The 27558-nt window shown below is 40.9% G+C and overlaps 1 protein-coding gene across 1 annotated transcript in view; it reads left to right on the forward strand.

The window, feature by feature from the left end:
• Positions 1-27558, forward strand: part of DIAPH3 (diaphanous related formin 3) — a gene marked incomplete in the record, with an annotated part of 517573 nt that overhangs the window by 398136 nt on the left and 91879 nt on the right. The window contains 2 exon segments of the mRNA XM_034758385.1: positions 1098-1193; positions 1661-1720. Of these exon segments, the coding sequence (XP_034614276.1) occupies positions 1098-1193; positions 1661-1720 (156 nt within the window).

The raw sequence follows: 27558 nt of genomic DNA on the forward strand, positions 1-27558 counted from the left end.
GCCTTCTGGATTTGGTGAAATACTGCCTTCTCATGGGCAAGATGTGCCTCTCATATTTGAATGTCTATGTTAGTGTCATCTAGCTATTCCAGGGCAAACTCACTCATTCCTAGAGGTTTCCAAGTAAAGTGGAGGTTGGTGCAGATGGCTTTCAGTCATTAACTTGACAGCTCTATAGACCAGTTGGTTTGCTCTGATGTAAACTTGACACGAAAGGTAAAAATTGCTCTAATCATGAATTTATTTGATAATAGAAGCAAGTGTATTCATGGTACTGTTGGTATAAATACATGTACACAAATAATGAGTAACCTCATTTATGGTAACATGTATACTTATCTCATGGAACATTGTTTTTGTGTCTAATATGTTAGGTAGAAATACTCTAAATTTGGTAAATTATTTAATATGGACACCATTTATTAAGCGAGAGCGTGAAGCTGGTTTCTACATTAGCTATGAACATGTTCATTGTAGTCCATGGTCACTCTAGTCCAATGTTATTCTATTGGCTTCATGCAGAAAAATGAGTTTCGCTTGATTTTATAGAACAGTGACTCAAATGATCATTTTTGTCTAATGTGATTAATCTTTTTCGGGGGGGGACAGGCTCTCAAAAGTATACAGGGAAATAAAAATTTTGCTATCAGCTCAGACAACAGAATTTCAGTAACAAATGTGTTCTAAACAACTTGTTGATTTTATGCTAGGAGCTGATTCCCTAAAAGTAACCACTTTCTGCAAGTGAAATGTCTGATTCACAATGTGTTGTGGTTTTCTATGGGGTTCAGAGAGAGACACATAAATAGAACCATATTCCATTTGAAGGTAGTATTGAATCTCACTACAGAAAGCAGTGGTGTGAAGTGAATCAAATAAAGTTTTGTCCACTTTACTGAACAGCAGTACAGACACTAATGAAACTGATTTCATTATGAGAGAGCTGATTTATGGGCAAGTTAAAGGTTTGTCTAAGTTTGAAATTGCTAATTTTAGTAATGGCACAAGGCTTTTTTTTTCACTCTCATGTATGCTTTGACATTGCTGTGGTAACATTGCTGAGGGTCTGATGGAATTCCCTCCATTTCTTTTCACAGAGGGTGATGAGACAGGAGTGATGGATAGCCTGCTGGAGGCCTTGCAGTCAGGTGCTGCTTTCCGAGACCGGAGAAAACGGACACCAAGGCCTAAAGGTGAATATTATACCTGTTAATGTTACTTTCTAAGGAATTATGACATAGAAAGACATTTTTGCTTAAAAAATGTATCATGAGTGCAGTGTGCTGCAGGCTAGAATTCCTTAAAGTCCCAGCAGCATGCGTAATCCTCTCCTTGCAATGACAAATTCACAGAGATGCTCATTCCAGTTGGCTGATGTCAGTACCACTTTGCAAATCAATGTACTGAACTTAACATAGCCTGATTGTTATGACAAGACTCTTCTATAGAAACATATGTGCCTTATCTCTTTTGGGTGTATAGTCGCATAATTAAATCGGAAGAAAAAGTCATAACATTCTCCATTGAGTCAGATACTTTACTGCTTTGCTCCCAGAAATATTTAACCTGAAGGGAAAAAAATCTACTTGGCAATATGGTTACACCTCTGAAAGTTAATGGATGATTGTATTATGTTTCTTTTCTTCTCTTGCTTTTACAGATATACTGCAAAATCTCAGCCCAACCAATCAGAGGCCTGTTCTGAAAGCTTGTAACCATGGTAATAAACCATATTCATAAATTGCATGTTCTTATCTCAGCTTATCCTGTTGATCTGTGTCTTCTGAAGACTGCTATGATAGTCCTGGTTTTCTATATAATTTGAATAGTGAAATAAAGTATTGGGACCTTGTTGTTAATGTTGCATCCCTAAGCTATCTTTTCAGGGTACTTTGCTGAGCTAGTCTAGCCTTTGCTAAGTTTTTTAATTTTAGTTTTGTTTGCAGATGTAGCATTTAAATAACCCTAGAAACTATTAGTTTCTGCCCCGGCCTCAGATGGATTATGAGCTGTGTTAGTAGAAGTGGACTATAGGGGCACATATTTTAACCACTGCCAAATATTTATAATGTTGAATTAGAGATTCATTGGTATTTACTCCATTTCTTTTCATTTGTAATTTTTCTTGATAAGTAGAACTGCCGCTGGAGTTGCAAAGTGTCAGCAGGGAGTATCATACAGTACTGGGTATTAATATGGTAACATAAGTGGTGTTGTATTAGCATGATGAGAGCAAATTAACAAACCATTTCACAGAAGACCTTATGATCGAATACTGTTCCGAATTTTGGCCCTGATCCTATAACCACTTAAATTCCATACATGAATAGTCTCATTGAACTTAGTGGGACTACTCACATGCATAAAGTTAAGATCAGGATCAGGGCCTTTGTTTCTAATGTGTGACCTGTATGTTAGATAACCTACAAAATAATGGTATGTTAGTTGTGTTGTTGCTAAGGCCGAGAAGGCCAGACTTTCCTGTATTCAGTTACTGAAAACTAGTCCTCTCAAAATGAAGTTTGCATACTTAGTATCCATCTGGAAGTAAATTTTTCAACAAAATTTGTCAAAATTTGCTTTGACCACTTTTGAGTTGGTAAAATGTTTGTCACTTTTTGGTGAACAAATGGTTTAAAAAATAATTACTAATGGAGATGTCATTAGTGCTTATGAGGAACTAATTACTCTGCCTGATTTGTTAAATGTTTTTGGTTTTCTTAAATAGTTATTACAGAAAAGAATATAGTGAACATGCAAAATATAGGTATTGTTTATAACATTGTTGAAGTAACATGTTGAGAATCAATTACAAAATTGCTACTGTTCACATACTTTTATTTGAAGTTTAATTTGTATATACCTGTGTCCAATAATGGATATGTTCAATATTGCTATTTTTTTCAGCCAGTTCTGAAGACTCTGTCAAAGAGCATAGTATCATTTCCCAATCGGGAGGGTTTTTGAAGACATGAGAGTTATTTTTTTGTTTTGTTTTTTTAAACATGAAAGCTTTAAATTCTGCTGAATTTTAGTCTGACATAGGAGTCTGATAAGTACATTAAGCAGGTAGGATGTAGCCCATGACTGAGTTTGATACTAGGATTTAATATTTTGGCAGGAGAGAACACTTGATACTCAGTCTTTAATCTTCAGTTTTATGTTTCTCCTGTAGTCACTTTCGCACTTGAGTTCTTGAAAGAAATTCTGGTTTTAAAATGTTGTCATCTTACATTGTCTGTTATCAGATTAGGAGCAGGAAAACAAAAATCTGAGCCCACTTTGAAGGATTGCCTGTTGGAGTAGCAAGCAACACATTTCAGGCTTGTTGACTTTTCTCACACTGTGCATTCAGTAGTTCTGTATCTGAGCTGAACATCGCCACCAAGTGTGCTGCACATTCTGCTGAATCCACTCATTTCAATCCTGTTTGGCTTTTGGGAGCAATGGATTTGGTTATTATAACTTTTTTCTTTTAACCACTAACTGTTACCAAAAAGAATGTATCAGAATTTCCAGGCAGATGTGTTCCTGATATCATGCTAAAATCAGAGCTCATTTCTGTAACTAAAGCTGCTGAAGCAGTTATTCTGACCAAACATTTTAATAAAAATATAAAGGTTCACTTTCCCTCCCACCCCCCATGCAGAAGCTCAAATTGCACACCAGAGCTTTTTTTTTTTTTTTTTTTTTTTACTGTTTTAGCTATTCTTTGGAAGTTAAAGTGCTATAGGCCTTTTGGTACCATCTTGCCTTTTTTATAGTCTAGAATCTATACCTGTGGTAGAGGTATCATATGCCAGTAATTCTAAACTGAAAGCAAACGTATCAGCAGCTTCTTGATCTTGCATTAATTAGCAATGTGCCCTGGATACAGCCTGGAAATCTGAATAGATGCCAAGGATTATATCACTGTCCTGTAAAAGTCAGTGGCTTATTTTGAGTTTAATACAAGGTGGACCCTATTAAGTGCTAGTGCTGGAATATAGCACTTCGGTTGTTTGTCCCTGCAAATGAGAATTAACAGATTCACCCATAATGAATGTGCTATATTTAATATGCATTTCAGAAACATACCTAGAATGAACTCCCTTTAAACACAGTGCAGTCAAAAAGAATTATGAATATAGCTTTGGAAATTCACCCGCCCATTCATTCATCCCGGGCAAGTAGGAATATTTATTGGCTAAGTATCATCAACTTTGGTATAATCTGAGGTTTTTTTATATATCCTTTTTGCATTTGTGATTGCTCATTTGGACAATTATTTTACCAGAGTATAAAACCTCAGGGAGGTCTTCCTAAATCTGCAGGCAGCTTTAGTGTCAATATTAGCTCAGCCAAAGACAGCATCCACTGCTAAGGTATACAGTTCCCTAGAGGGGTGAGGGAGAAGGAGGCGGGTGGTCCTGGTCTTCCATTTCTGAAATAGGGGTCACTGGCGATGGGTGAGTCCCAACCATTCCAGCAGTAGGACTCTAGAGTGGCAGCAGTCTCTTTTTATCTGATGAGGTGGGTTTATTCAGATCCCCTATATAATAGTCCTCGGCTGGAATGGTAGGCAGGTGCCTACCATAGTTGCTTGGGCTGCCTCCCTGCTCTTCAGACCACTGCTTCCTTTTTTGGGGTGCCCTGGATGTGAGCTGGGAGGGTTCCCTTCTGCAGTCTCAGGAGAGAACTCTGTGGGACTAGAATAAATTGATTCACTGGAGGACAGTGAAGGGGTGACCAAGCATTAATGGATTGACCTTGGTACGTGGCAGAGTGAGGGGCATCATTAAATAAAGCTTAGAGTTCAACCACTAGTTGACCAAACTCTTCAGCCACAGTGGCTAGTGGGGTAACCATGTTGTGGCTTGGGGCACCTGTGTATTTTGGCCTGGTGTCTCAGCTTAGTGCTTGAGCTAGTCGATGTAGATAATATATAAATGGCATTTGCTTTATACTATTTATACAGGCCAAATCACCATCTAAAAATAAAATGGACTATGTCACAAGAAGTATATTAACTCTCACAGAAATAACATATCACAAGGATTAAAAAAAAAAAACCTTAGCAAAACATACTAACATCTATTTTGAGAGCTTCTTTCTTTTGATGCTGTGGACCTGCAGTTGCTTCCTTCTCAGTCTGTTTTACTTCTTTAACCCCGCTCCCTCTCTCGGTGGAAAGTAACTATAGTTCCAAAATAGTTTTCCTTAGTTCATTGGAGCAAAATCCTCAGATGTCAGATTTCCCTGTGTAGTTTAAAATTGGTTCCCGGCCAATGGGAGCTGCAGGGTCAGTGCTCGGGGCAGGTTGGGGGAAGCGTGCGGAGGACAGGTTGCCACTTGTGGGGATCTGCCCAGATCTGGCACCCTACACCCGCTCCCGTGCCCCAACCCCTTGCCCCGAGCCCCCGTCAACACTCAAACTCCCTCGGGGCAAACACACACACTCCATGCCCCAACCCTGCATGCACACACACACACACACACACACACACACACACACACACACACACACACACACACACACACCCGCCGCACTATGAATCCCTCATGGCTGTCCCTTTGCCTAGGAGCAGCAGGAACATGTCATTGCTTCCAGGGAGCCATGCAGAGCCAGGTGCCTGCCGGCCCCACACCAACCAGACTATAAACTGGACTTTCATTGAAGATCAGAAATGCTGGTTTATAGAACTTTCCGGTTGGTAAAGTGCCAGATAACATAGTTTTTACTGTACTATCTTTTTTCTTTTTAGCAGCTATCAGTGGGTTTATTACTGTAGATAACTAGTTAGTAACTATCCAGAATAATTAAATAGAACTAAAAAGAATATAAATTCTGAAATTCTTAGGTGCAATAAGTTTGGACACAACTTCATTTTTTTCTAGAAGAGTTTGTAAGCATTCTGTGTCAATCATATGACTCTGAATAATAAAACTAATTTGGAAAAAGACATTTTTTTCTTTTCCATATGTAATTGAAACCTGTCATTTATTGTTTCAGCACAGGTGTCTAGTTCCATAAATAAACTTCCCTCTTTACCTCTGTAATAAGGATCTGTCATCTAGATAGCATAAAACTCCATAATATCTGGAATATATTAGGTTATAATACAGCCTGAGTACTAAATACTCTCTAGTGAAGCCTCATACCCTGGAATGGGTATTTTGAGATTTTTCATTTGGGCACTACCTGCAGTTAAACTCCAGCAAATCTAAAATGTCCTCACGTAACCATAAATGGGGTGGGTAAACCATGGCATTTGTCATAATGTTGTGGATTTGTACCACTGATAACTGAAGAAAAAGATTTGGGGGGGTTGGGGCTGGATATTGATCCATAGCTAACTAAAGCCAATGGCTATCTCATAATTTTCACAAATACAGGTAATGTCATCTTGTTTCAGACTGCAAATTCCAAAAGTTCCATAGGAAACAACACTTTACCTAAACAGATTATTATTCAACAACTTGTTTTACAGCATATTGCAATGGTCTTGTCTTGCAAAATTTTGACTTGGCATGTGCAACTTGTTCTTAAGACTGCACAGTAATAAGCATCTGAACCTATCTTACACACACGCTTTCAAAAATATCAAATGCTTTATTTACCAGGACAAGTGAATATGTACATGCTGTCACTGGTTACTCTAGTAATTGCAGTTCTAAGCCCGTTCACTACGATGATACCCAAGTTGTGCTCTTTCCATGAATGCCCTTTTATACTTTAAATTCCCCCAAATGTCCAGTATCAGCTCAGTGTTGTTTCTAAGGACACCTGACTAAATATTTTACAATATAACTGAAAGATGGCATCTCCATTAAAGATTTCTATTTTAACTTTTCTTTTTATGTACTTGTAATTATTAATTACATGTTTTCTCTGGTCTGAACAGATAGTTCTTCCAGCTGAGGAGCTGTCCTTTAAAGATTCTCAGGTTCTGCAGCAAGCTACTTTGCTCTTCCTTCTCTGCTTCTTCTGCAGTCCCTATGGTACATCCACTGGAAAGGCTGGGCTTCTCTCAAAAAATCTCTCATAAGGTTTCATTGATAATTTTAGTTCCAGAAACCTAATCTTGTAAAGGAAGCACTGTGGTGCATAGTGCCCTAAAGCTGACCTCTCAGATAAATTTTTGTTTCTCCAATCTATTCTGTTCTTTCACTGAATGGATTGTCTTCTACCAAAGTGGCACACGCTTGTTTTCACTTCAAAATCTGCCCATTTTTATGGTCAAAATTAGTGATGATTTTTTGTATATGCTGCTCGAAGCATGTCTCTCAATTTAGATTTTTTTTCCCCTGGCTCTGTTATTGCAGTGGTCTGAAACATTATGTTCCTATGAAGAGAAGCTTATTCTGGGAGTGTCATAGCACCTTAAACCTCTAAAACCTTTTCACTAGATTTTTGTCATGACATTGTCCTAAAGTAATTGGGGTGGGGGGTTATCCACTACAGTTCAATACTGCTTTTTTATTTGCTTTTTATTCATTAGCAACTACATTAATTATAAGTTCACATCAATCTATGTAAATATTAAAACACTCTAATTAACGTAAATCATAAGCTACAGCAAATACAACATACTATACATACCTCTTCCATAATTTACTTTGAGGACTTTATGCAACAGATGTCATTGTGCATCCAAACGTATGTAAGGTTTCAATTCAGCAGCAACTAGCATCCAGGGGAGAAGCTGCCAGAGGAACTGAGTCCTGAAACAACATCTTCAAGAAACGGTTATGGGGAGCAGGCCAGAAAAGCCTATTGGGAGCTTAGAAGAACAATATCCATAATTTATTATAATTCCCTGAAGTATGCTAGGCACTTCACAGTACAAATAAAATGGCAGTCAGGAGGCGCACCAGAGGCTCTTTGTCTGGCCAAAAGAATTGAGGAAGTGCAGGCTCTGATTTGTAGGGGGAAATTTTATAAGATTTCTGCAAGATGGGTCATTCTCAGTTATGCCACTTTTGAGACCAAAATGCACAAATTCCATTTATTTGAGCTAAGCAGTAGTTATGCTCAACCTGTGTGCTAACCAAAAGAACCCCAGCAATCCAGACTACACTGATGATATGTCAAAAGTTCTTTGGCTCTGCCTGAAAAGGACAGCAGAGTTCAGACATGTTCTTTGTTCCATAGGGAACTCAGCAATAATCCTGCAAGTCAACTTTGAATGAATGGAAAAAAGATCAACCCCAAGGATACCTTTTTTATTAATGATGATGTTTTGTTTAGAACTGACACCGCTGTTGGGACTGTACAAGATACAAATAATCCCTGCCCTGAGAATTTATAGTCTAAAATAGTTGCAAAAAAGATGACATAGTTGGATAGTCAAAGGAGGGTAGTGAACCTTCTAGGAGAATTTTGAATGAGGAGTTAGGAAGAAGGGTCAGATACCTTCCAGCCCTTTCAACCTGGGCAATAACTTAGAACTGGATAATGAATGCAAAGGCATCCTTTCTTAGAAATCTGTAAGGCTGTCACATGAGGTTTAGTGAACATTTCTGCCAAATACTGCAGAACGGATGTGCAGGCTTCAGCTGAGACAGAAGGATACTTTAGATGGCTGTAAAATGCTATCCTTATACATCAATACTGTTTTGGGACTGTTCTAGACAGATGGAGGAACAATAAGTCTTGTTAACTTCTTTGTGTTTTGTGTATCCAGAACCTTTCCAATCAAGCTTAGCACAGGCTATTTTTTTAAGAGCGAGATAGAGCTATAACTTTACAAAAGATCACTGGATCATTCCAGGTTGTCTAGGTAACTTTACATATTTCCTGTTTGACTGTTCCTGTTGTATGTTCATTGCTGTTGAAGTGTCATCTGAAGATTCTGAGATGGCAAAACCCTTAGATACTTAAGGATGTTCAGGTGTAAGCTCTTCCTCTGTGCACCAACATAGAAGAAATGTACCTACATATCTAGTTTGGCATAGAAGATCTAGAAGAAAGAGAAGCAAATATTTCTAAGAGTAACTAGTGATTTTGTGTGGCCACCTGGAGACATCCTTATATGGGCCTGAATTTTTCATAAACAGCTGAGCGCTCATCCTTTGAAAAAATTAGGCCTTTTTAAGATCTGTCAAGTTGAAAACCCCAAATCACTAGTCATTTCTGAAAAATCTTGCCAATATGAATAGGTATTTGGTTCATGTGAGCTCCTTTTTCAAGGGGAGCAAGGACATTTTCTGCTTGGTAAAAAGAAATGTGACAAGGAAGTGACATTTGGTACCAGTGATCCAGTATACTCTGTAATTACAGCAAATGTCATCTTATGTACTGTGGTAATCTAGATAACTAGACTTCCAAAACCTACTGTATAAAGTTATATATTCAAATTCAAAGGCATTGCTCTCAATATGCATCAGTGGACAATCTTAAATCAGCTAAGGAAGTTTTAAATTACTTACAGTTTATCCTTATTCATCTTTTCATTGTTTAGCCATGCAGAACTTTTCACTCTAAGAAAATTATGGAGTTGAACTGGTACAGCAGAGGTACTGTCACTTGTAAGGGTGCCTATTAAGTATTTGCCATGCTTGTTAAACAAAGTTTCTGGATTTTGACAAAAATTTACTAGACATTTTTCAGCTGTTGCTCATTGACAGCTAAGTTAAAGTTATCTAAATCAGAGACTTCTTTTAAATATCTAAACACAATGAGACAAATGAAACTGAACGGGTCTACATATTCATTTTCTTTTTTTAAAATTTGTGTAGACTTTTGTAAAGTGCTGTAATGTTTACCTTTTTTAAAAGGTAGTTTAGCATGTATGAGATACTTCAATAGCTAAGGTAATAGCTCCATCAATTGACACATATGGGAAATGATTCGTGTTTAATTAAAGATGGATCTAGGCCAAAACTCCAAATCAAACCATCTTCAAATGTTGAAAAAAGTTTAGATCCATATGCAGACTCTGACTCAGACCCTTCTCTGTATTTAGTACAATACCGTATAGGTGGTGGTCTGAAGGAAGTAAAGCCAGCAAAGGAAAAACAAATTAATCATGGATGAGTCTGAGTGTTCTTTTCTTCATCCCTCTTCACCATATTAGTGAAATCAGTTCCTTAATAGTTTACTTTCTTTTATTCATTATTTGTTTGAGAATTTCCAAATACAATGCTAATATAATTTCACTTTTAGCCATAGTAGCTGTTGCAATTTAAAAGTGAAGTCTCTGGAATTATACTGCACCCTGATTCTTTTCATTATCAGGAATCCATCCAGACACATTGATACCAAGATGAATGACACATTAAGTATCATTAGAAAAATATACATCATAGCTCTATGAAAGATATCATAGCCCCACTGCATCTGACTGCTTTCTCCCTGTCCTACTGGAGCTCTCCAAGTCAAAGTCAGGGGCACCCTAGAGACTAGTTCAAACTGTTACTTTCCCTTCTTGGGTAGGAGCACCTGGAAGCTTTCTCCCCAGCTCCTAGGAGCACCCAGGTGAATATCATAAACATTCATTTGTGTAATCCAACCACTGATTCAAATGAAGATCAGGTCCTTCTCTGCATCTTGGACTAGATGACTTCCTGAGGTCTCTTCCAACCCTAATCTTCGATGATTCTATGATCTTATTAAATAAACTACCAAACCTGATTCACACTTGAAGACATTAAATCCTTTAATTTCCAGCAAATACTCCAGAAGAGAAAGCACCCAACTACAAGACCACCTTGGCCAACATTTTTATATATTTTTTTTCCAAATGCCCAGGGACAAACTCTGCCAGATTTTCTATAAAAGCTTTTAGGACTAAGTAGATTAAATAGCCAGAACAATTATGAAATAACTTTCATTTTACCTTCTTTTTTAAAATTAGTTTTATTTAAAAGATCAGGAAGAGTTTGAGCTGCACTGAATTAGAAGAGGAGATTAATCATGATTGCGATCATCATCATCATTAAGGCAAATTTCAGAGGGAAAATAGCCTTCTTGCAGACCAAGTGCCAGCTAGGTTGATCTCTCGATAAGGTCTTAACACGGTCTGTCTGGATGTTCAGTCTGTGTCCATCTCTGGTGATTTTACTCTGCCACTGAAGATTTTGGTGACCATTTGATTGTCATCCATGTACTGTCATTCCTTGGTAAATTCCTTGTGAATGGCATACCAGATCCATGTGCTCTAAAAGAGTCACATCACCCTCTCCTCCAAGACAACAGCAACTGCGCTGCAGGAGTATGCGAAGGAGGAAGATGATGAGCCAGATCCAGTGGTGTACCAATAGGCATATCATCTTCCTCACCCAATGATGTAATTTCCCCATCTTCACCATTCCCACCATAGCTGACATCAAGAACTATTGCAGAGGGGAGTGGCAGAACTTCAGATTTCATTAGAAGAAGTTCAAGATAGGCAATATGAGCTCTTGGATATCCTGCAGCCCACTGGACCCAATTGGGTTGTTCTCCTGATGAATGAAGCCATTATGGAGCCAGCTAGAGTGTTATGGCATACACCAGTAACGTGTACCTCTATTCTAAAAGAACGAAGAAATGTTACTTTGTGCTTGTAAAAGTAGCAAAATTCTTTTTCACCCACCCTACCCCCAACTCCACAGCAGTACAAACAGCCATGGAAAGATCAAGGCAGGAACATCCTAAAAATAACCTTGTAGACAAGGGAGCTAAATGCCTGGACCATCTGGGGAGGAAGGTATTTACATCCACCAGCCTCTAGTTCAGAATCTCTAACTATAAGTGCCTGTTAGCGAAATATGATTTTATGAACTACTTGAAGTTCTTGGACTTCAAAGATAAAATCCTCATGGAGAACAGAGCCCAATTCCAAGCCCTTGTTGAGAAAGCTAGACCCGTGGCTAAAGCCTCACTGCAAGCTGTAGTGGATGCAGCCAATACTGCAACAAAATCTTAGTGACCACAAAATAATGCAGCAAGAGTTATGACTTCTTTTCAGAGTTCCCCAGGGAGATTCAGAACTCCACTGAGGATTTGTCTTTTTATTAAACTAACCTCTATAATGAGAAACCAGATGAATCTTTGCAATCGTTAAAAGATTCCAGGATAACACTCCGATGCCTGGGCATTTATACCTTGGCCCTAAAGAGGAAGCAAGATAAACAGGTATATAAGCCAAGATCTCTTCCACCGCCTTTCTACCACCAAAAACCATACTAACTGCCACACAAGTGTCAAAAGGTGCAGAGGTCAACATATGAATCCCCATCCACCTGTATAACAGCTTCCCAACCTCATCCACTGACTAAAGTTTACTTTTGACGGGATGCTCAAGAGTTGCTACCTAACCATGGTGACATACCCACCTGTTTCCAAAGTCCGCTTTGGTAGCAGCCTAGAATACTTTGTGTATAGCTGGAGGGCTATAGCATCAGACAAGTGTGTACTAGATATCATCCACTTTGGAAACACCATCAAGTTGCTTTCTCCACTTCCTCCAAAACCCCCTTCCCGGCCCCTCTTCAGAGACCACTCTCACAAGAAGATCCTCCAATAATATTGATCTTCTTCCTAAAACAACACCTCAGCATCAAGGGAAAGAGTTCATTTCCAGCTATTTTATAGTTCCCAAGAAAAAGGGATGATGGAAGTCCATTCTTGACCTACGTTGACTAAATATTTGTATTTACAAATTAAAATTCTGCATGATTACAATGGCTTCCCTCCTTGGAAAAAGACACATGGTTTGCAGCAATTTGCATGAAAGATGTTTACTTTCATATGGACATTCAGCCATCCGACAGAAGGTTCTTGATGTTTCTGAGAAGAACAATACCAGATCAGAATTCTCCCATTTGGTCTGGCAACAGCACCCAGGATCTTCACAAAGATCTTCTCAGTGATGGCAGCACAGATCAAATGAAACAGCTACACCATCTTCCCATGCAAAATATAGTAGACGAAATGGTGTTAAATATGAATATCCCTGAGGTAAGTAGACCTTCTAGGCACCTTCACCAAGTTTTAACAAGCCCACCTGTCTGTATTTACAAGAACACAGGAAATAGTAATAATGGCGGATGCATACTGTACATTACAAATTGTAGTCAGGCTGCACAGATTCTTTCTAACCCTTTCAGACCTGTAATAGATAACATGACAAGTTTTTACTAATAAGAGAGAGAAGATAAATAGCTGGAAGTGTGTTAATGATTTAGACAATGTTTTACAATCTATTTTTATATTGATGGTTACATCTTTGGGGAAGGGAGTGTTTGTTATATATGTGTACCGTGTCTAGAAAAACGATGCCCCAGTCTCTAACTGAGACCTCTCAGTAGTACCTCAATATTTGTAATTAACAGCAATAATAAAAATGACTGTGTATGGATGCAACAAGACCGCATGGAGGTACACAGTGAAAATTATTTTCATAACTGGAAAGCCTAGACTGTAGTTAATTTTATTTAAAAACAAAACAAAGAAAATTTTGACTGTGGGCAGTATAGAAAAATGGTAGAAAAATGCTCCATCAAACAGAATACAAAAATCTTCAAGAGCCTCTCCTAGTATAAACACAATCAATCACTTCTATGAAAAGGTTTAGTAGGTTCACTCTTAGGCCAATCTGAGCCAGAGAAGGAGCCAGAATTTACCAATGTACGTTGCCAAAGAACCATAGTAATATGTCAGCAGCCCACCCCCACCAGCTCTCAACCCCCACTCCCAGTGTCTCCCATCCACTGGCAGCCCCGCCAATCAGTGCTTCCCCCTCCCTCCCCATCAGCTGTTTTGTGGCATGCAGGAGGCTGCGGGGGAGAGGAGCGAGGGCACGGCAGGCTCAGGGGAGGGGACGGGAAGGAGTGGAGTGGGGGCAGGGCCTGTGGCAGAGCTAGGGGTTGAGCAGTGAGCACCTGTGACAGTGTACCCCATAAGGCTTTATGAGGAGGGGGTGCTTATAAATGTATGTATGACATAACTGGAATATGTTTTGTGCTGCCTGTGCCAGGTAACATATCTCCGTAAAGGTTATGGTCTACTATATCTATTCATCCTATTTGTACATATATATATCATTTTCTACTTAAGGTTAAGAATATGGGCTGTATGCTTGCTTGGTTTCTAAGTAAGCTTTGGGAGGCATTTGGTCAGCTTCTTTAGGAAGGAATTCGCCTGGTTAAGTACCTGATCAGGAAACACTTGGAGAACAATGCATCTTGGAATGCTCCAATCCACATAAGAAGTCTTCCTGGAGACATGCAAGATACCATGTGGACAATGGCGTCGGCCTGTAAAGACTGAGTCATGTAGGGGCATGTGACTTGCCCAGGTGACTCCAAAACTCCATCTTGGAGCTGGACTTTGCATAGGAGGGAGGAGGGGGGTCCCCATCCACAAGAGTCTATTTAAACCCGTGGGAGACCCCTCCATTTTGTCTTCAGCTGGCTAAAGAAGGAGCCTCTCCACCCCCCCAACCCCTCCCAGGATACTTGAAGGAGACTGAAACAAAGGACAGTAACTACAGGGGTGTGAGTGATTGCTGGACCCAGGCTAAAAGGAGATTAGCCTGTAAAAGGGAGCACTCTGGAACTGGTGAGGAAATTATCTGTATTCAGTTTGATTAGGCATAGATTTGCGCATTTTATTTTATTTTGCTTGGTGACTTACTTTGTTCTGTCTGTTACCACTTTGAACCACTTAAATCCTACTGTCTGTATTTAATAAAATCACTTTTTATTTAGTACTTAGAGTATGTATTAATACCTGAGGGAGCAAACAACTGTGCATATCTCTCTATCAGTGTTATAGAGGGCGAACAATTTATGAGTTTGCCCTGCATAAGCTTTATGCAGGGTAAAATGGATTTATCTGGGTTTAGACCCCATTGGGAGTTGGGCATCTGAGTGCTAAAGATAAGCACACTACTGTGAGCTGTTTTCAGGTAAACCTGCAGCTTTGGGACAAGTGATTCAGACCCTGGGTCTGTGTTAGAGTCAGACAGGAGTGGCTGACTCAGCAAGACAGGGTGCTGGAGTCCTGAGCTGGCAGAGAAGACAGAAGTAGGGGTAGTCTTGGTACATTGGGTGGCAGCTCCCAAGGGGGGTTCTGTGATCCAACCCATCACAGCACCCCTCAGCACATTGGAAAGTTTGCACCTGTAGCTCCAGCCCCAGAGTCGGTGCCTCTACAAGGAGCCACATATTAACTTCTGAAGAGCTGCATGTGGCTCCGGAGCCAGAGGTTGCCCACCCCTGCTCTTGGTTTTCAGTTTAAACCATTTTGTACCGAAAAAATCACGGGTTTTACAAAAAGCAGTATTTGTTTGTTTCAGATTTTCACCGTACTTTTGTATCATTCAAATATATAAAAAATAACTTGTTTTTATTAGGAAAATTCAATACGTTGCATGAGAGATATGTACTACAATAATACCGTAGTCTGTGTGTATATGCAAAGCTACCTGTTGAAGTAAGGCTATGTATTAGTCTAGAAGATACACACAATAAACGAACAGGCATCCACACAAGTTCTGAAGTACAGGCACATCTGAACATACTGATGAATCTTATGCCTACCATGTACACATTTCAAGCTGTTAGCAGATAACAGTTGAAAGATCTGACACACTAAAATGGGAAGAAAACCAAAGTCTGTATCAGAATACTTTTCAGAACATAAGGAAGTATTCGAAAGTTTAAAAAAGAAACAGGAGAAAAAAATCAAATTGAGTGTATGTGCTGCAAATTGTGCAGCATCAAAGTTGACACGTGAGCCTACTGGATTAAAGAATATTTGGAGACCAAACCACACAAAAATAAAAACAAGCAATCACTGGAATCAGCGTTTGTCCTGTGTTTGGCATGGCAGAACGAGTGAGATCAACACATTGTAGTAAGTAAATCTGTACATGCCCTCTGTTTTTCAGGGCAGCCGTTAGGCCTTGCTGATGGCCCTTGCGGGGAGGAGGGGGACTTCGTACAAAATTTTTGTTCAGTTGCAAAATGTTTGCCAAATTCAATCAATCTGACCAAGAAATATTTGGAGGAGAATAAAGTTGCTTTGACCAACAAAATTAAAGAGAGGTTGGCTGGGAATATAGTTAGTTCTTTGATTTTTGACAAATCACCAGATGTTCTTCTTCGAGTGATTGGTCACGTCCATTCCAACCAGGTGTGTGCGTGCTGCGTGCACGCCAGACGGAAGATTTTTCTCTTAGCAGAGTCCATAGGATTGGCCTGGGCGTCCCTTGGAGTCGTGCCTTCATGGCGCCCAATATAGGGCCCTGCCAACCCTCCATCCCCTGAGTTCCTTCTTACTGCTGGTGACGGCTAGCTGGAACATCGCTCACCCCTGTAGCAAGCACTTTAGCAGTGTCTTATAGCATATTGTGTAAATAGTTGTTTGTTAGTTAATAGTTAGTTCTTCAGTAGTAGTAGTAGTTTGTTTGCGGGGTTACACACACCCCCAACAACATTTCCCCTTCTGGAGTATGCCCGGGTCTCCAGGGTTTAAGCTTTGTGAGGACTGCAGCAAGTTTATGCCTAAGAATGACCCTCACTCTTCCCATCTGCGGTGCCCCAGAGAGAGTCACCAGAAAGAAAAGTGCCTTATCTGTAAGGGTTTCCGTCCCAGAACCCTCAAAGACCGGGAACCATAAACTTCTGTTAATGGAGGCAGTGCTACGGCCACACTCCGACCCGGGACCCACCGAACCGGTGCCAAATACGTCTTCATCGGTGCGCAGTGCTCCGGCGCCGATGGTGCATGAACAGGCACCAGCCAAGGACTCTAAGGCCCCATGGCACCGCCATGGCTTGGGCCGTAAGAAGCCAGTCTTGGTGCAACACTGCTCTCAATCCCCATTGCCCGTAAAGGAGGAGGCCGGAGAGGGGTTGGTCCCCCCAGTTGAAGCCCAAAGGGGCAGCAGCATCTCCGAGTGCCTCAGGACAGACCGCCTCTTCCCTGCAGCCTTCCAGGGTATCGTCGACTCCTGCCCCAGCCGGGATCCAGTCGAGTCAGAACCCTCCTCGGTCCCCGGATCGCCAAGGCGACCACCTGCAGCTACCATCAACGCCGGAGGCGTTCGAGGTGACCAGGGACCTGATGCGCCTCCTGTTGCCGCCCTCCCCTCAGAGGAGGGACAAGTCGTCAGTGACCGCATACCCCCCATTTCACTCTAGGGGCAAACCGGCAATGATGGCTCACCGTTCTCCATTCCCAGCGCCCCTGGCACGGCCCACACAGATGGAGGAGCCGCACCGATCCCCGGCCCCTCGGCACCACTTACCAGTGACCCAGGGTACTGCTCCTCCGTGGTCCTCCTACTCTGAGACCTCGGAGGCAGAGGCGGATTCTTATTGCTCCAGCAGATCGAGGAGCAGAAAGCCTAGGTCACGCCAGAGCCACCAACCCTACCCGGCACCATGGGCACAGCAGTGGCAGCCATCCTCCCAATGGCCCTTTTGGACACCCTGGGCATACCACCAGAGCCAGGGTCAGGCCCACAGCCCAAGATCCCGGTCAGCATCGGTGTCTTCGACGTACTTTTATCCCACAAGCAACACTGGGACTGTTGACCAAAGTGACGACCCCGCTGTTCCAACCAGCTCTGGCACCCACCCTCCAGTCAACGGCACCGACGAGGGCTCCAGCTCTGACCCTGCCGGCACGGATGAGCTCAGCACCACAGGACCTAGTGACCCTGGCACCAGCGGTGGCTCAGAGACTCCCAGCACCGCAGCCTCCCACTACCATGTGCCAAGGGACCCAAAGGGTGCTGAGGGTAGTGAGCAAGATCCACTGCCAGTCTTCTCCTCATCTTCACCGGATGAAGTGGTTGCAGGGACATTGACGGCCACAGCTCTAGAGGACAATTCAGTTCTCCATCAGCTTCTGTGACAGGCTGCCCAAAGCCTGAGGATACAGGCAGAGGAGGTGGCTGAGGAGTCGGACCCTGTTGAGGATATCTTCGCTCCCTCAGGTCCATCGAGGGTTGCCCTGTCACTAATAAAAACAGTAGTGGACACAAAAAAATCTCTGTGGCAAACGCTCTCCTCTGGCCCCTACGGCCAAGAGAACCGAATGGCGCTATTTCATACCATCTAAAGGTTACCTGTATACCCACCCTCTCCCAGACTCTTTGGTGGTCAATGCGGCCAATCAGAGGGAACACCTCTAGGTTGGGTTTCCAAGGCTCCAACCCAAAAAATAGGGAGGCGAAAAGACTGGACCTGTTCAGCAGGAAAGTCTATTCGACAGGAGGCCTGCAACTCCGCATAGCTAACCAGTCGGCCATCGTAAGCAGATATGGGCACAATACGGGCGATGGCCAAGTTTGCAGAGCTCCTGCCACAATACTCTCGTGTGCAATTCTCTGCACTGGTATAGGAAGGGAATTTGGTCTCCTGGGCCTCCCTGCAAGCAGCTTTAGACGTGGCAGATGCAGCCTCGCGCACTCTGACCACTGGGCTGGTCATGAGGTGGGGTTCCTGGCTGCAGGTCTCTGGGCTGCCACATGAAGTCCAACAGACTACACAGGACCTCCTCTTTGAGGGCTCATCCCTCTTCTCTGAAAAAACTGGTAAGAGACTTCACAGTTTGAAGTCTACCACTCTGCCACTCTGTGCTCTCTGGGGCTTCACACGCCTGCTACCCAGCACAGGCATGTTAGACGTCAGCCGCAGAACCACCAGGACGCTCCTCATAGGCGAAGCAAGAGTGGTAGGAGGAGGCAGCATCCCTTCTCGGGGCAGAACTCTGGTCAGCCCAAGCCTCCGCCTGGGCCAGATCCCCCTTTTGAAGGTGTGGTCAAGGAGGCTCACCAGTTCAGACTCTGGATCCATCCCCTCTTACCTTCTCATCCCGTCTATCCCCTTTCTACCATGCCTGGTCCCATATCACCTTGGACCGTTGGGTGCTCTGCACGGTAGAGAGGGGATATTCCATCCAATTCTGTGCCCTCCTGCTCCTCCACCGCCCTTCCCGTCCGTCTTCAGGGACCCCTCTCACGAGCATCTTCTAATTCAAGAAGTGCAGTCCCTCCTCTCGGTGGGGGCAGTGGAGGAGATTCCTGAGGAGCTAAGAGGCAATGGCTTCTACTCCCGGTATTTCCTAATACCAAAAGCCAAGGGGGGCCTCAGACCCATCCAGGACCTATGGCAGCTCAACAAGTTTGTAAAAAGTCTCAAGTTCCGCATGGTTTCGCTGACCTCCATTATCCCCTCATTGGATCCAGGAGACTGGTACGTCGCTCTCAACTTGAAGGACGCATATTTCCACAGAGCAATAATTCCACAACACAGACGTTACCTCAGATTTGTGGTGAGCAACTGTCATTATCAGGTTGCTGTCCTCCCTTTCGGCCTGTCAGCAGCCCCTTGAGTTTTCACCAAATGCATTGTTGCGGCGTTCCTGCGCAAGCGCCGGATACAGGTTTTCCCATACCTCAATGACTGGCTGATCAAAGGCTGCTCCAGAGCCCAGGTGGAGGATCAGGTCAACTTCATAAGAAGGACCTTCCTCGAACTAGGTCTTCTCAGTGAGGCCAAATCCACCCTGTCCCCGGTGCAAAGGATAGAATTCATAGGTGCAGTACTGGACTCAACCCAAGCCAGGGCATACCGCCCGGAAGCCAGGTTCTGGTCACTAGGGGACATTACATGGGGCCTCAGGCAGTTCCCTATGACCTCAGCAAGGAACTGCCTGGAACTACTGGGACACATGGCTGCGTGTACGTACGTAGTGCAGCATGCCAGACTCGGACTTCGCCCACTGCAGTCATGGCTGGCGTCGGTTTATCAACCAGCCTGGGACGCTCTGGACAGCATCGTAACCCTGCCCCGCGTGGTGCTGGACTCCCTCCTGTGCTCAAACCACAGGTGGTTTGTGCAGGAGTGCCCTTCACCAGCCCTCTGCATTTTCAGGGCCCTATATTGGGTGCCATGAAGGCGTGACTCCAAGGGGCACCCACGCCGACCCTGCGGACGTTGCTAAGGGAAAAATCTTCCGGCTGCCATGCACATGGCACGCACACACCTGGTTGGAATGGACATGAACAACACATCTTGAAGAACAACAATTACGAGAAGTTGAGTACCGTTTTTTCTCAACCACCCTATCCGGGTGATTTTGTTTTCATTTTTTGATTTTTGTTGTGGAGAAGCCTGTACTCATTTTGGCATATTTGGAGTTTGTAAGTCTGCAAACAGTCAAATAGTTTCAGTTTGTGTCAGTAAAACTTTAAATGAATATGTACTAACCTGGAAGATGTGGCAACAATGAATTCTGACTCGGCTTCTTACTGTGCAAAGTTCACACAAGATGTGAAGCTGAATGAAAAACCTGAATTGTTTCGTTTGTTTTGCCATATCACCTGCTGCACGTCGCTCTCTCTCATGCAACAGGTGTTCTCAAACGGCTAATTTTAAAAAGTTGGTAATAGATGCTGATACAGTTTTCAAGCATTCCAGTAAAACAAAAAAACTCTTCAATGATGTTTGTGAAGAGATCGCATTTGAATGCAGCATTCAAGTTCCATTTGTACCAAAAAGATGATTTAGTCTGTGTTTGACTGCACAGAGTGTTCAGAAAGTATGAAGCATCTTACTGTGACTTTTAGATCACAAAGAGTCAACAGTGAAAAAGCTGAAATCTCAAGCGGCTATGCAAAAAATTAGGCAAAGCCTTTGTACAAAATTCAAATTCCCGATTGAAGCACTTCAGCCACTATATGAGACACAGAAGAAATTGGAATCCAATTCTTTAACAAACGGCACTTTTTCTAATACAGAGGTGTATGGCATTCTGTTTAACAATATCTCTGCAGAACTTCTTGCAAAAGCACATCTGGGGAGATACCAGAAAAAAACAAATCTTTTCATGTCTATGTTGCCAGTCACTGAGCAGGACAACCTCACAAAAGCTTTCAAAGTTTTTATGAAGAGCTGTCAAAGAAGTGGGAAGCTACTGTCACTTGCAATATATCCCCTGAAGCTTTTCACAGCAAACCATTCTGAAAAGTCATTGTGCTATTTGACCCTCATCGTAAAAGTGTGGCCTCAGCTGATAAATTTAAAGAGTATGCTAGTATACTTCCCCTTTGTGGCTTCGAATGAAGAAAATGCAAAACTAAAAAGTGAATTCTGTGCCTACATGGCAATGTCTTCTCCGGACAGCCACTCCATCACTCCACTTGAATTCTGGAAAATCCACCGCATTGACTTTCCAACTTTGAGCTGTGCTGCCTCTCACATCCGCAGTGTCCCAACTGGATCAGCTGATATGGCGAGAGTATTTTCAAAATTTGGCTACATCAAAACTGTAGGAGAACGGGTCTTGGAAGATTGCTTCGAGCCTAGCTACGCAGGACTTTTGGAAATGACACTGGAGGACTTCACATAAGACAATGAGTGTTTATAAATATTTTAAAATACTGGCCCAATTATTCAGTGTAAATAGGTATAGGCTAATAGTTCTAAATCTACAACAGTAAACTGTTTATTCAAATGAAAAGTTTTATTTAGGAATTAGAGATGTATTGTTTTCTTAAATTCAGAGGTGGCATTGTGTTTTGAGTTCTGTTTCAGTTCTGCAGAAAACAAAATTGAATACCGTTCATCAGAGCATTAATCTAGTGAATACTTTTTTTCCTATCCTTGTGTCCACCAAAATAAACCCTGATATTTTCCCATAAAAATTAAAGGTTTTTTGCACCGATTTTCAGCTGTTCTTGTTGTTGTTGTAATAAACACCGATAAATTCCCAGGAAAAATTAAATAAAATAAAAACCGAAAACAAAGGGCCATATATATAATATATATATATATATATATATATATATATACACATACACACACACACACACACACACACACACACACTGTTGTGGCGTTATGGCATTGTCCATTGTGCTAACTATAGCCATCATCTCCCTTTGAAACTCAAAATTATCTTGTTTGTTTGTCTGCAGGGCTGTCTTTCTACCATGACATCTATTGAAGTGAAAGTAAAACCTAAAGTAAAAAAAAATAAATATAAGAACTATATTTTAACTATTTGAGTCTTGATGAATATGCCTGATGTATGGGTCAGAATTCACATCCTGTGCCAACCCATGTAGCAGGTATATCACTTTCAAGTGTTGCCACGTTATGCTATAGCAGCCGAAGTGTCTAAAGATGTTGAGAAAAAGTCTTGAAAAATCTCAGACATCTGCTAGGCAGAGGGAAAAAACCTACAAGCCACAGGCTGATATGACAGGCTGATCTCCCATTTGTCTATAGCCACCAGAGGAGGGACCAGAATATCCACTCTGGTTATATGCTCAGTGTCTCAGCAGTTAGAAAGTGGCTTGGAACTTCTCACCCAAGCAGTCTCCCAGGATTTTCCTGGTGGAGACACTTTCACGGCAGCCTGTATTTGTATTGTAGGTGTCAGCTGTTTTTGTAGATCACTCCTTTTCTTTCTCTCTTTCCCCCACCCACACCACCTATTTCCCCAGCAGTAAGGAGGAGCTCATTATCTTTGAAGCGAAGACCATGACTTTCTCTCTTTGTTTTCTCATTTTTAAGGGGGAAGAAACTCCCATACACACATCCCACCCAACTCCTGGCTACCCTTTGCCACCTTCTATCTCCTGTCTCCTTTTCCTAGCTGTTGTATGTGGGCGGAAAGCTTTCTCATTTCTCTCTCTGCACAAGCAATAATTCTGATAGTTCCTAATTTTTGAGTGCTTGACTTTGCAACCTTAATAATGTTCTTTTAACATGATGATGTGTTATGTAGCTAGGGTAATGATATTTTGTCACTTACTGTCCTAGTGTTTTCCTTATGATATCTAACAATGCACAGCTATCTTAATTTACAGTATTAAAATTTGATGTTAGCTGCTGAGCAGTGTACATTATATTTTATTTAATGTATTCCTAATGTCACGCTAACATATTTTAAAACAGTATAGAACATCAGTGTTTACTTGTACAAGTTTTAGCTGAGCCAGTTTTGTCATAAGTCTTTTAATAGTCACATTAAGTTCTTAGATTTAGCCTGAGGAGTACTTAAAAGAGATGTATGAGCAGTCACAAATAGTATTTTGGCTATTCAACAGAGAATAGAAAATGCTTTACTATCAGGTAAAAGACCTAGTTTCCTAATTGTACTGTAGATGGTAGTCTTCCCCTGTCCCTAAGAAAAAAATGTAAAAGTCCTTTTAATTCAATGTGATCCATCACCGGGCAACTACTCAAAAAAGTAGCATTCTTAAATGCTCTCAAATGTCCACTAGCAACAATAAATGAAGGGCATAGTGTATTAAGGGATTTCCAGTTGAGTCTCACAGGGCAGAGAAAGCTGCTGTGAGAGAGCTCTTGGGCTAGCTGCTGCTCTTGCTGCCTTTAGCAATAGCTTCCTGACTAATCAGTCTCCAAGCTTACACCACTGCTTTAGGTCTGCTCTTTCTCTGTTTGCAAGTCACTGACTGAAAACAGGACACAGCCAATTACTCTCCACTGAGTTAACCCAGTTTCTGTTTATTCATCTAACAGCAGTTGCCAGGAGATCACTGTATTGAAAACTTGTTATGTGGTGAGATCTCTGATCATAAACTGTTGTTGCAGCTTTGCCAAAAAGTAAAGAAACCTACAATCCAAGAGTGAATTTTACTTCAGAAAGTGGTGTGGTGATATCACCGCCCATTTCCCTTCTCTGTTATAGAGAGAGCCGGTTAAAATACAATCTATATTTCTTTTTTTTTTCTTTTAAAGAAAGGTAAACTCTCCATTAATGATAAAATATTATTTTTACTATTTAGCTCTTGTGTTTTTCGTCAAGGCTCCTTTTTAGATTTGACTCTTTCCCTGTGGTTTGGGGTTAGTCTCCCTCTCTTGTTTTTCAATTCCTTCCTGTTGTCTCTGAACTCTTATCCCTGAACTCTTATTCTATCCTTCTGGTCACTCTCCTCATTCCCCTCTCACCAACCCCCTCAATCTTGTCACTCTGTTCTCCTGTAACTACTACCAGTATTTTGGCAGAACAAGCCACTTTAGTATTAGATACTAGCACTGACGGTAGACTCTAATGCAATTTATAGCTGTTGTAATCCAGGATGGGAGACTTATGTTAAAATAGAAATTTGTTGGACAATGGCTTAATGTTGATAAACTGTAAAATACACTGTGGCATATTGCAAAAAAGTGATATTTTACAAAAGGTCATTATAAAAATATATCTTCTACAGTTACATTAGTTGTAAAGCATTACTTGTGCATTTTGGAGAAACTGACACTATACTGCAAATAACTCAGACTGGAATTTATTCATAAAGTTAGGAACTACACAAAACATTATGTCCATTTGGGTAGTTAATGCCATGACATTTGTAAGAATTCACAGCACATATGGGCACACAAGGAATTATATAATTTAGTTCAGAGTTGTCTCAGTAATATATCTTAATAAAAACAATAGACAACTGCACTTGCAGTAAGAGGTAATTAATAATTTAAAATATTGTATCATACACAATCAGTAAAATTATTTCTAAGTTAAAAGGCTTTTGCCAAAATCTCCACGTTTTGGAGCCTTGATGTTCTGGAGGGGCACCCTCACCTCTGGACTGGTTCCCATCAGAAATATGTGCCAGTCAGAGCCTGGCTTTATTCAGAAATTGTTATAAAGTGCACTTTTCTCCAGGTTTTTCACTGCCGCTGGTACCCCAACATTCACCCTAACGGGTAAAGTTTTCCTCATCTCTGCCCTTTAACATTGCAGTGCTGCCAGTGATTGTGGGGTATTTTCTCTTTCTATATAAAATGGTTCTGCTTTTAATCTAAGCCATTAGTTTTAAAAATAAGAATTAGTCCCTTTTTTTAAAATAGTTTCCAAACATTTGGTGTTTCTACCTCTATGTAGATAAAGTATAAATGCTTGCAATAAATAACACATATTTCTTTATATAGTACTATGAAAGTTCAGTTAGTCAAGAGCACATTTTATCAGGCATAACTAAACTACATTTTATTTGAAAGTAAGGTTTAATTAAAACCAGTCTTTGAGTCTGCTTTTGGGAAAGCTAACGTGTATCATTTGTGGGAAACATTAGGACAACGGAAGATGACAATCATATCAAAGGTTGGAAAGTATTGTCTGTCCTGAAAAAATACCAATTATAATCCAGAAGAATGACTTTATTGTGTAAACATTAAGGGCAGAATTCAACCCTCTGATATGCATGGCTATGATGGGTTGAGTCTTCAGATCTAAATGTATTTGTTTAAATAATAGTGTGAAGTTTTCTTTAAATCAATTTATTGATATGATAGGAGCCAAAAGAGTGACAGCTGCACTAGAGTTTTTTTGATGTTAAGATCTTCCCAGCACGAGATGACTAGCTAATGCTGTATCAGTCAATTTATAAAGCATGAGTATGTTGTTTGTATTAGGAGAGGACTGCACAATTCTTATCCTAACAATAATCTTCATATTTAGGAGACACCTGTGTATTTGGACAAAGTAAACCACTTTCATGTGCAATTTTCCATATAAAATGAGGAATCGAGAGAATTCTTGCATTCAAGTATAGTAAGCAATTGAAGTTCACCCTGTAACTGTTGCTTGTATTCCAGAAGCTCCCACAATTTGCTAGGCACATTCCACATATACAGAAAGACAGTCCCTTTCCTGAAGAGTTTGCAATATAGGAAGAGAGGCTTCATATTAAATGTAGGGGGTGCAAGGTAAACATAATCAACAATATATATTCCTTCCAAAATATATATATAAATTTTAGCCATCTGTACAGGCCCGTTAAGCCAGCAAGTGTTGTTAGAGTAATATTGCGTTACTAAACCATAGTATTTCTGTCTCAAATTAATTGAGATAAGAGTTTTATTGTGGCTAAGCCAAAACTATGTTATAGTCAAATATATGTAGCCAACAAATGTGTAGATGTAAATGAGTCCTAGGCCCTGTGGGATGTTACAAGAATTCAGTTTGCTTTACATTTACTCTCATACACCAGTCAATATTTTTTGTTAACAACAACCTCTAAAACCATCACCATATCATAAGTGGTTAATTCCACTCCATGACCACCTCTGGCTTTGCTTTAGACCTTTTGAAATCGGACATATAATTGTATTTCCAAGTTTATACTTTAGTCACTCAGGCTACTGGAATACCAATTTGCTGCAGACACAGGTTACAAAATCTGAAAACCAAGAAGCTGATTTTTTTTAAACTATTTACTAAAATATAGAAATAAATTGCAGACAAGATACACACAAGTAAGGGCCCTGACCATGTAAGCAGATGCACTAGTGTGAAACCATGTCCCTGGGGAGTACCATTGACTTAATTGGTTAGGATCAGAACCTTTGGCACTTACCTTGAAAACAGAACTGCAAAGGTGCATCCATGTGCCTACAAGAAGTCCCCTTTAATTCCCCAATGTTATACACATGTTAAGGGGTCTGTTGTCCACTGCACAATTCTCTTTACAGGATCTAGGCTTTAATTTGTGAAATTTTGATCTTGAACTTTTGTTTTTTAAACCAGAAATGACTTTTGCCATACTAGATCCATCTGATAACCAATATAGTATCTAGCAATGTCTCTTATAAGATTTCAGATAAGAATCTGGTAACAATTTACCAGTATCTGTAGGGGAAATAACTTACAATATAGCTTACAGTAACATTTCGAAATAATATATATTTCTTTCAAATGAATTACAAGGGATTTCTTCAGACCTTCCACTGGCAATCTGTTTTAAGTAGCACAAAGATCTATATATATGACGAAAATATAAATCCCAAAACAATTCAGAATAGGGGCATTTTTAGGATATTTAGGATTTTTAGTTTATTTTAAGTCTCAAACCTATTCCAGTGATTTCTTTCCTAACTGAACCTTTTTTTTTGTTGTTGTTGTTCTTGTTTAACCTCCTGCTCCAAAAAGGAAGAGAGAGAGAAGAAAATACCAAAAGGAAACTGTGTCCCCAGTTTAATTACAGTACCTATACAACTTGCAAGTTAAAATGCTAGATATAGATGACACATTAGCAAACATATACCAGCTCTGTATATTTCCCCAGTTTAAGCAAATGACACCTCCTTTTCATATGAATATATTGCAGGTTCCAGACTCCTGGTGTCTTTTCTTCTTAGGAACAATGGACAGATTTTCAGCTGGTTAAAATCTGTGTAGATCTGTTTATGGAAATGGAGCTACAGCAATTTATCCTAGCTGAGTATCTGGTCCCATATTTCCAAACACCAGTCACTCTTTAAATTAAGAGAAAAACAGACCTCACTTGGCTCCCTGTAACAAATTCTTGTATTTACCAGTCTGTTGCAGTCAGCCTGGAGTCTCTTAGGTGTTTTGTGGCTCCGATAATAGTACTGACCTCCCTGAAAGTTCAGAATAACTCCCTTAATGGTTAAACCATTTAATTCTGTTGCCTAACAAAATTAGTTAGAATCTTCCTGAAAAGTTAGATATACTTTGGGCCAGAAAGTCAATCATGCTAACTAACTCAATTTACATCACCTGGCCCATTAGCCCTTCTGATCCAGAGATTCAGTGACACTCTGTAGCCTTTAGCTTCTGTTCCATGGTGGATGTCCATT

Source organism: Trachemys scripta, chromosome 1 (genome assembly GCF_013100865.1).
Source record: "Trachemys scripta elegans isolate TJP31775 chromosome 1, CAS_Tse_1.0, whole genome shotgun sequence".
Lineage (NCBI taxonomy): Eukaryota > Metazoa > Chordata > Testudines > Emydidae > Trachemys > Trachemys scripta.